At 41.1% G+C, this 11,139-nt stretch overlaps 1 protein-coding gene across 4 annotated transcripts in view; it reads left to right on the top strand.

The window, feature by feature from the left end:
* Positions 1–1,824: 1,824 nt before the first annotated feature.
* TEDC1 (tubulin epsilon and delta complex 1) overlaps positions 1,825–11,139 on the top strand; it is a 99,813-nt gene continuing 90,498 nt past the window's right edge. For 2 of the 4 annotated variants that reach the window (XM_072428646.1, XM_072428649.1), the window contains exon 1: positions 1,825–2,013. In XM_072428646.1, coding sequence (XP_072284747.1) covers positions 1,894–2,013 — 120 coding nt within the window. In that variant the 5' untranslated portion in view covers positions 1,825–1,893. The remainder of the gene's footprint in view (positions 2,014–11,139) is intronic. The other 2 variants (XM_072428648.1, XM_072428645.1) reach the window with 2 other exon arrangements.

Genomic DNA, 11,139 nt, shown 5'->3' with positions numbered 1-11,139 from the left:
AACATATTGTTTAGGTATTAAAACAGGTGAATCTGCTGGAGTCTCAAGATCACCATCAACCAACAGAATCTGGAGAAAATGCTCAGGGTCACACAAAGTACAAATGGAAGATGGCAAATCTGATAATGTAAGTCCCCCACTCTCAACCTTAGAAAACATTGATGGTTGCTTCAAATATGGATACGGAAATAAGCACCTGCAAGGTTTACTAAAATAATCAAATACTCTGACCTAACTACCGACATAACAGTCTTTAGGGACTACATGCAAAAGCTCTTTAGATTCATATACAAATTTACCCTCCTTTGAGCACCGGTTTTACCTTTCCTGATGCCTTCATCAGAATACAACCCCACCCCCTCTCTTCTTTGGTGTGCAGGAATGATTGCCCGCACGTAGCACAACTCCATGATACAAGATTTTACACACCTGAATCATCTTAATTTTCCCTGAATTGTCTAATATTCTTGACTACAAAAAATCTTATGGCCACATATCCTTCTCTTAGGATCTAACAGTTGGTTTGGTGGGCAAAACTTCAGAAAGATTTGTCATTCAGCTTTTCGACCCCTAACTCTAGAGCTAGTGGGAAAGGGCGGATTGTGGGTTTTCCCGAGCTGACCTAGATAACTTCTGGCCTGTAGGGCTAGCATCTTTAAACATGTCCCTGGTTCTCTTGCTATTGCCCTTTTCTGTACTTCTGGGGAAGCATAGCTGACTTGGATTTAGTCATGCTTTTAATAGCCTCATCCAGAGCGTCTCCAAAAACTAGGCTGCCCTGCTTAGACATGGTATCCACTGCCAAATATTTCAACCAGAGCACCTTGCCACCAATTGTGCCATCAGTCTGGAAGAAAGCTTTACTAAATCCACAGCTACTTCTGCTACAAGATGGGATGACATCTTGAAATTCTGAACAGAGACAATCAAGATGGCTGAAGATCGCATCCAGGAAGACAAGAAGGAAGAAGATGGCGGCTTTGTGTGACAGAACAGGGACAGGTGAGTATAGTGGCGTTTAGTTTCACTTTAAAGCAACACTAAACTAAGGGGATAATCACTCATCAATATTCTGTCACAGGTGTCACAATCTTCTTCTTTCTCCTATTCTGCATTCTGATCTTCAGTTATCTTGATTGACCAGGCCAGGGTGATGTATCTTCTGCACACCTGCAAGGGATGTCAGGATGCGCTTGGTATTGTGGCAACCAATGAGTTTTGGTAAACGGGTGGCAATGTGACAGGAAATAAAACCTATTGCATCACCTGTCCCTTTCTACAATAAAGCCCTGCCTGGTGCCCAATTTTTAAATTTTAGTTGTCAGTAAGATTATATATGTATCCTGGCTAAACACAAGGCTTTATAAAGCGCTAAAAATACCAGGTATTTGTAAGTGTTTTATTTGGAAAAAAACTGCACACATCTGAGAAACATCTGACTTCCCATGCAGCAAGCCACACTGTCAGACATTATGCATGATGCAAATTTCTGGTGAAACAATCTTCTGTTATCAACAAGACAATTTAAGCATCGTATCGTGTGCCTAACAGTAATACCTCGAAATACGCATGGTGAGATTTGCCCAGTTTATGAACTTACGTGCATCTTGGGATAACCATCTACCTACATGTTTCACCCGTTTTTATAGGTAGATCTAAGTACAGAATACAGTTATGATTGGCAAAGAAAAACAACTCCAAAAACAAAAATGTGCTACAATTTAACAAGATCACATTCGAGCTACATTTATTCCAGTAACAGACATGGCGCTAGTGAAGAAACACGTCACTTGAACATTATAAATACCATTTCCGGTTTTCGTTTGATATTTCTGCTCGTCGCCTAGAAACACCAGACATTAGCCGCCTTTCAAACTAGTAAAGTAAGACGCAATGAAGAGGGCTAGCAATATCAAAGACGCTTTATTTGCATTATGTCGGATTTTGTCGTCTTGCGGTTCTGTGATTGATCCCGAGACTTTTAGAAAAGCCAAGTTTAACCGTCCAGAAGCAGTAAGTGCCAACATTTGTGAAATGCAGCTGTTGTATACTGTGGCACTTTCTTTGGGAACATTGGTATTTTCTGTTCCGGATGAAAATGTGTTATTTTTAACTTTATGTTAAGTATTTTTTTTACTGTTGTTAAGATCATATGGAATCTAGTAAACTTTGAAAATAGTAACATGCTCTGGGTGGAGGAGTTTGACTTTGGAGTATTTAGCACTAAAAGAAGGCAGTTTGTCTTCCAAGGGGCTGAAAAATGGTATACAGATTTTTCCCAGATTTAGACCCTGTAGGTCGGAAACTGAATGTATGTAAATTTGTATGCATATACCTATGTATGTTGTTATATGCTATGATATTACTTTATTATAAATGAGCGGCTATATTTTTTTTTTGCAACCATAGGCGGGATGGCGTTAGTTTCAGTTTTCAGAATAATTTCCCAGACAAGGATGACCATGAATCCACCAAGGAAACAACAATCTGTACTTCCAATATAGCTTCTAATAGATTATACATTGTTTATAAACCATTCTGGAGCTGCTCATCCATGTAAACATTACACAGTTTAAGTCTACAGACCCTCTACCTGTTAGCAAAGTTATATGTAAGCAACGACTTCTTACTTTTTGTCCTCACCTAACCCTTTTAGATCAAATGTTTTCATGCAATTAAATCCTAATTACATAGGCTGAAAAAAACACTTGGTTATCAAAGGTAACCAAGTCATTATATTAATGAAAAATATTTAAAAACCTGCTTATATAGAGTCTTTAACTCATAGCTGAATTAGAGCAGTGTTGCTTGATCTTTTTAACATGTTAGAACCATTAAATTAACTTTTAGGTCATCAGCGAACCCCTGCTATAATTACTAAATCCACAGCACTGTACATTAGAATGGCGGTCATCAGAAAACATTTCCCCTGCTAAAGATAGTTGGTGTCACTTATAATCACATGAGTCACAAATTTTCCATTGCTCAAGGATCCCCTAGCAATCCCTGGAGGAACCTTAGGGTTCCACGGCACCCTAGTTGAGAAACCCTCATGTAGAGGAAAGCAAAACATCTTTGAAAAATATGGTTAATTTTTGCACCAAGAGAAAAAACAATCTTGATCCCCCCTAAAGCATAGATATTTTTTAGTTAACAGATCAACAATTTGTTAGCAATCTTCTGTTGAATGAATGTGTAATCCGTGTAATCACTGGTATCATGGAGCCAATCCCCAGTTGGGTACCTGGTTAGTGCCGCCCAATTGTAGAGATCCACATCTGGAAAATTCAGTCCCCCGTTTTTTAACTGGCTGATGCATGTTTACCTCCCCAAATAAACAAAACAAAACATTTTATAAAGTTCCTTCAAGTCTTGTTGGCGAAGTAAAATCGGTAGCATTTGAATGGTATATAGAAGCATAGAAAATAATATCCTAATCAAATTCACTCCTCCCAAAAAGAAAAGAATGAAGAAATACTATTTCTGCAGTTTAATGTTAGTGCAATATAGTTTTAAATGTTTCTTTGTGATTTGGACCCCCAGATATTGCAGTTTTTCCTTGCACCAAAGGACTGGATATAAAGAACTCCATTTAGGTGTAACACAGTTAGACAGATACAAAGCCTTGAATTTGTCCAGGTTAACAAAATATCCAGATACTGATCCATATTGTGTCACTTTCTTGGTGCCTATAAGTATACCCTCAAAATCTAGTGAATATTCAAGGAGCCACAGCAACCGGTCCTGGGCCAAATTAAACAACAGTGGAGAAAGTGGGCATCCCTGGCGAGTACCTCTACTCATTTCCACATGGGAAGACAAAGATCCATTAATCATTTCCACATAGGAAGGCAAAGATCCATTATTCAACAATCTTGTTTGTGGAGACTTATAAATGAACTGGATGAAAGGAGAAAAATTGTAACCAAATGCCCATTGAGCCAATACTGCATGCAAAAGTGGCCACTCTATTTTGTCAAAGGCATTTTCAGCATCAAGTCCTAGTAACAAAGTTTTCAGGTATTTAGGGGTGGGTGCTGCTACTGTCGCTGCATTAGCAGTGCCAACTCCTATCGTGGAGTGTTTACCTCACTCAAATCCAAATTGATGCTTGGTCAGCAAAGATTGTGAAATTGTTGCAGTCTGCTAGCCATTAAAATTTTATAATCGCAATTTGGAAATGATATCAGTCTAAAGGGAGAGTCTGGAGTAAGGTCCCTGCCCTCTTTAGGAATCAATATTGTATGCGCTTCATTAAATCTGGGAAGGGGACATGTTGGAGTATGGCAATATAAACCCATTAGGAAAGGTGCCACATCATCCTGGAGCAGTTTATAAAATTCAGCCGAATAGCCATCCAGCCCCGGAATCTTATGATTAGCAATCTAATCGTCTTCTGAGCTTCTTCCAACAAAATTGATTTATTAAGAGACTCCCTATGTTCAGATCCAAGTTTTGGCAATCTGGCCTTAGCAGATCATTTAGAAGGGCAGGTTGTGCTGTATACAATTCTCTGTAATATTCCTCAAAAATCTCAAGTACGGCCTTCGAAGTACTGTGAGCCACCCAAGATTTAGGGTCAAAAATCTTAAAAATGTAATGTTTGGGCCCATGAGGTTTGGTTAATTTGCAAGCAGGGAGCCCACAAGTTGTGTACTCTAGAGAACAAGAGCAGAGGGAAGAGAGAGAGAGTGGCCCTACCTTTATTTGCCTAATAAAAAGGTCTGCCAACCCCATATTGTTTCAAAATATCAAAGTGTACAGTAATAACAACAATTTGTTATAGTTACAGAAATGAATGCACACAATTAAAAAGGAATTTTCCAAAAGAGGCAACCCTAGATGGTAAAATAATCGGGGTATGCCTTTCTTACTAGACAATCGGTTGTCTAAGTGTTGAAACAGATGTAATTGCTCAAAGGTCTCTATTCCGATGCATTTTGTCAAAGGGCTTCAGGGGATACATAGTCAGAGCAGTGGATCATTGTGGAAGGTGCAAAAGACCGCGATCCACTCTCCGTAGAGTGATAACGATATTTCTGAGGGGACCGTATGCAGAGAACATCAGCCCAGTCTTTAAGCTATGTACATACTGTGATATTGTGGACAATATTTAGTGTGAGAGGGTGGATATTATTGTGGAAAATATTATTAGGTTTGTATTTCCCCTTAAGCCGAGTACACACATCAGATTTTTCTCTCCCGATAATCGGCATCGGCCAGATATCAGGCGAGAATCTGGTGTGTGTACAGTCAGCGTCGTTCATCGTCCTGGCGGATCCACGAACGATGAACGACGAGCGATCCTAACCCCCCCCCCCCCGGACCTGCTCAAGCTTCGGCCAGCAGCACTTTGAACTCTGCTCCTGGCAATACAAGGGAGGATTTGTAGACCTTTGACACGCATTGAGTCCACTGTTAAAAGGAGATTGCCTGCCTTAAACAGGACTTGGGCACTAGAGTCATGGCGGTAGAAAAGGTGACTGATGATTTGCTGACAACCTCCAAACAGCAGAGGCAAGTTTTAAATGAGCACTCCTAATTGCTGCAGCGGTTGCACAACAGGATGATTTAGATGCAGATGCAAAATGTGACAATACGCGGTCTGCCGGAATTGGTTGAACCCGCAGATATCCACAATGCAGTTGCCTAAATTTTCAACACACTACGGGGAAATCCCTGGGACAACCCTATTGCCATAGAGAGAGTCCACAGAGTGTTGGGCCCACGATTCAAGGATCCCAGCAGAGTGCGTGACATTGTGTGCAAACTATTTTCTTACCCGCTGAATGATGATATGTTAAAAGCTGCCCCCTCCCAGCAGGAAATCTATTTTCAAAAATCACCCATTATGCTGATGCAGGAGCTCTCTCTCCACACTTTGGCGCTGCAAAGGGCCCTGCGTCCACTCACAGAAATTTTGAGGGCCAAGGGCTTGCGCTATAGGTGGGGCTTCCCATTTCACCTTGCTGCATCAAAGGATGGGGTAACGGCAGTCTTCCGCAGATCTGCCCTACTTTCTGGCCACTTTCTCCCTACCACAGGTCTCCCTTCCGGATTGGCCATCTAGCCCCGTTTTTTTTTTTTTTTGTTTTTTTTAAGAGGACCTGGACGGCTCTGAGTGGAAAATCCATTGCAGAAGGTGTAACCGGAAAAATCCCAAAAGATATCCAACTGTGCAATGTCTATCCTGGAAAAGGGGATTAACCCCCCCCCACCCCTCTTTCTTTTGGTTACCTTTTTCTACATGGATCTACTCAGAGGATTTTGACTTTATATGTCATATATATGCTGTGGCTTTTTGCTTTTCTCCCTTTTTTAAAACAGCACATTGGTTGGAATTCCTTTAAAGAGATGGACTTTAGCTCTTAATGTCATGCCTTGCTGTCTTTTGCCACCTAGTGGCTTTTTTGATAATACCATGGATATATGTATTGTTCTATATGGTGGGGTTTTTTTTTTTTTTTTTTTGAAATATGACTATATGTTCCACCACATAGCAATGTATTCCTAGTAATACCCAGGGGATTCTTTCAAAACCTATGCTTTTTTTATTTATTTTTTTAAGCCTGTGAATTTAAGACATGTTGTTTGATTTTATTTGGTTCCTTTATCTTGCATTTGATCACTCGGGTCACAATGCCCCATGAGGTCAATTGGGATCTACAGTCCATGTTCTGATGTAGTGTTGCTGTTTAGTAATCCATGTGCACACCAAACTTCTCCTTTTTATGGAATGTCTGTCTGTTTATTGGTGGTAACAGTTTTCTCATTATCTCTGGTTTCAGATGTAAATGCGGCTAATTTATATGTTTTACTTATGTGATATCTTTTCTACTGCGGCGGTGTCAGGGGTCCCACCTCTTTGTTGGTACCCTCAAAGTCTCCGAGTTAGGGTCCTTGCTTGCCTGAGTGAGGGATATTAGGGCCTTCTGCCCCCAACCTTTTTGGATAAGAGTTACATACCGGTGGGCGGACTTCTGGGAATTGAGTCCCCACGACTGAGGAATGTTGTCCTCACTGTTAGTGTTAGTGAATAGAATCCTACTTACATTTCTGTGTTGTTTATGTAGCTTATTACTTTAAGTCAAGTGCTACTGACTACCTAGGTGGAACCTGTAAAGAATGTCACTCTTAATGTGAAAGGTCTAAATTTTCCTGAAAAGCATACAAACCTTTTATCTGTCCTTCATAGAACCCGGGCCCAGATAACTTTTATACAAGAAACACATTTAAAGAAGGACAACCCTCCCAACCTCCAAGATCGTAGAAATCCTGTAAGCTACCATTGCTGCTCTCCTGACTCTCGATCCAAGGGAGAAAGCATACTGATTAGCTCTTCCTTGTCTTGGACACTAAAGGCAGCCCAATATGATAAAGAGGGTCGGTTTCTTTTTTTGAAAGGTATTGATAACAATCAGCCTCTCACTCTGGCCATAGCTTATGCCCCAAACACGTCACAGGCAGCTTTGATTTCTACTTTACTTTCCCAACTAGAAGACTTTAGAGAGGGCCGCCTGATATTGGGGGGAGATTTTAATTATGCACCGGATAAAGCGCTAGATAGCTCCAGTATCACTAAGAAGGCCTCCCAGGTGGAGGTCGCATTAGCAAATGTTTGCAAAAAAAACAGTTGATGGATGTATGGAGAGTAATGCATCCGATGGAAAAGGACTACACTTTTCTTTTTTTTTTTTTTTTCTTTTCTTTTCTTTTCTAGGCCCCACCAGTCCAGTCATATCCAGAAGTGATCTATGCGGAAATAAGACATTCTGATTTCACACAAATTAGGAAATGTTCTTTAGGGTCCACCATCTTTGCTGACCATGCCCCGGTATTTTTGGAAGTCTCTCTTACCTACCCCAACCCTAAGGTGTGGAACTGGAAGCTTAATAAGTCCCTAATAAAAGATGAGGCTATTAAAGCCAATATTCTGAAAGAGATTTCAACTTATTTCTCCCTTAACAAAACACCACATGTGAGCCCCATTATAGTGTGGGAAGCACACAAAGCGGTTATTGGAGGGATCTTTGTGACGCACGATTCCATACTCAAAAAAGCGGCAGCCAAAGAAATGCAGGACCTAATACTGAAGATCCAAAGCCTAGAAAATGTACACAAGAGGACTCTAGATTGAAATTACAAATGGTACAAGGCACGGTTGCCCTCTGTCCACTCTAATTTTTATTCTAGTTCTGGAACCTTTTCTGTGTCAGATCAGGGCCGCTAGTGATGTAAAGGGGTTACAGATCTCAGGGAAGGAGCACAAATTGTCCGCTTAAAAGCCAGTTGGCGGAGAACTTCCCGTTTAAATAGGAAGAGCCCGCTACTAAATATTTGGGAGTCATGATCCCCAAAAATCTCCATTTCATCTATCCCCCTAATTTTTCGCCTTTCCTTCTGATGATGACCAATCGGAGCAGTGGAATAACCGCTCCTTCTCATGGTTTGGTAGGATACAGGTCATTAAAATGAACCTACTTCCTAGGTTGCTATATCTATTTTTGGCCGTGCCCATATCGCTACCTCAATGTTTCTTCAAACAACTGCACACAAAAATCTTTAAATTTATCTGGTGTAACAAGAGCCCTCGCATAAATAGAAAACTACTCTTTAGGAGCAAGTCTGTGGGGGGCCTGGGAGTACCAAACCTGAATGTGTACTACGCAGCCACGCATTTAGTTAGAACCATTAATTGGGGTACAGATGGTAACTCTAAATTGTGGGTGCAGATGGAACAGGCGTGTAGCACCATTCCCCTTCAAACATTACCATGGATCCCTGCGCCAAATCAATGTTTCGATAGAGCTCACCCCACTTCACTGACCACCATCTCTGTTTGTAGGAAAAACTTTGATTGTGAAGCAATCTCACCACAGCCTAGCGCCCTTACCCCAATTCTGGATAACCCAGATTTTACTCCTGACATGCTACAGGGTGGTTTTGACTCACTCAGAGAAAAGGGGCTATCCAGGGCTAGACATTTTGGAGCAGGAAAGTCTTTGTGTACACTAACTGACCTAGTTAATCCTTCTCTTCCCTATAGGCTGGATTTTTGAAAAAGCGGCGCAACTGTCTCACTTTCTTAAATTACTGAAGATAGATGTAAGATGTGGCAGACGGCTTACAGTTTTTGAGAGAATGTTTAGTGGGGAAATCAACTCCCACCATGCCCTATCAGCTCTGTACTCTCTGCTGAACAAGACACCGGATGATTACATAACTACCTATTTGAAAGGATCTGAAAGGGAACTGGGAATGAGTTTCACTCAGGACCAAAGGGACCAAGTGATGAGATACTGTCACAAAAGTTTAATGCATAGCACCTCTCAAGAATTGGGTTACAAAATTTTGACATGTTGGTACATGACCCCTGGTAAATTGCACGTTGGTATTTCCTGCTGTACCAGATGTATGCTGGAGGTGTGGGAATCATAGTGGCATAATGCTGCATATTTTCTGGTCGTGCCCGCGGCTAACTGGGTTTAGGCAGGGGGTGAGGAGGGTATGCCAGGATTTGGTGGTGAGAACAATACCCGACGACCCAGGGTTCTTCCTACTCCACCTTAAAGATTGTCCCCAGAATGCCTATAACAAATCTGGTGAAATTTTTGGTAAATGCTGCTAGGGCCTGCATTCCGAGTTTGTAGAGAAAGTCCACAGGCCCATCCATGGGTATGTGGATACGTAAAGTGAATGAGATTAGGTTGATGGAGGATTTAATTTCCAACCTATATAAACGAAGTGGGAATACCTTGATGCTTGGTCACCCTGTCTAATGTTTCAGGAATAAGCTGAATATAAAAACATGTTGGGAGAGAAGACTGGAGGGACAGGGTAAACCAATAGGGTTTTTCCAGTATTCCATTTAAAGGGTTCCGAGAGGAGTGGGAGATGAATGTTGGATAACAGAAGGGAAGGGTTGTTGTGATTATATACTTTTTCAGGTAAATGACAGTGGTATTGATTTTTTGATTTTTGGATCATTTTAGTTGAAATGTAAGGGTTCTATTCTCTTGGTTATAGTGTTTTGCTTTGTTTTGTTTGTATGTCTTATTGATGCTTGGTACAATATGTACCAGACCAACAACTTTTTGATCGTATTAATATGATTGCTGTTTGTTCTGTCTGTTTTTGTTATGAAAATACAAAATAAATAAAAATAAAATGGTTTTTTTTTTGTTTTAAAAAGCACAACTGCGGTTGGCAGGGGTAATGGTGCATACTTCCGTCTAAGCACGTGGTGGCAGTCTACCTTGTAAAGGTGTGTTTGGCAAGGGTTAACAGAAGTGGTTAACCTTTCCCCGTGAAAAATCCTGCTTTGGCCTGCTGGCGCGTTGACCATTGCTGAGCGTGCTGGAAAGTCTATGCGCAGGGGTGCTGGCTGAGAGGGCATTCGTCACATACTGGTGGCAGAGCGGTGGGATCTCAGTGTGTGTACTGCTTAGGGGTGTTGTCCTGTTGAGATTGAGGTATTTTGGGTACCAGCAGTATTTGCCAGTGCTCTGGTGAATTGCTGAGGACGCGTGATTGTTGGAGATAGCCTCGCACATCTGTCGACGTCCCATATTATTTTACTCATAATCACTTAGCCTGGCAGGTCACATCTTCTAGCAGTTTGCTGAGATCTGTTTCTACTTAGAGCATCAATGCAGGGTTAAGTGATTGACTCAGCACTGGGCTGTGACCCCAGGGGAAACAGTTCTTGGAGATAGGCCAAGTTGTTTTTTAGAGAACATATACAGTTCCCCCACCCCCTCTTTGTTTTCTGTCCTATCTTTATTTTGCAAACATGCCTGATCCAGTGGTTTACAAACGAATGAGCAAAGCTGACCTGTTCAACCTATGTGAAGTCAATGCCATCCCAACAAACCAGGGGGAGACCAAGGAGTAGTGTTGATGTTCGAATTCGGGTTGTCCCTATATTCGACCCAAATATGGTGTTCGAATTCGGGTCGACCCCACCCGAAAAACACGGGATTCGACAGCAAAAAGTCAGGAGGAAAAAAAAAATGTTTTTTTTTTTTCCTTAAATTATTTATTTCGTATTTGTTTTTTATTTTAAACTTGTCCTTTTTTATTTTTTACAGGTTATCCGACAATGACATTATGAATCATAATGTCATTGTGGGATTCCTG

Source organism: Pyxicephalus adspersus, chromosome 12 (assembly GCF_032062135.1).
Source record: "Pyxicephalus adspersus chromosome 12, UCB_Pads_2.0, whole genome shotgun sequence".
Lineage (NCBI taxonomy): Eukaryota > Metazoa > Chordata > Amphibia > Anura > Pyxicephalidae > Pyxicephalus > Pyxicephalus adspersus.
The sequence above is the reverse complement of the archived record's forward strand: the minus strand, read 5'-3'. Positions and strand labels throughout refer to the sequence as shown.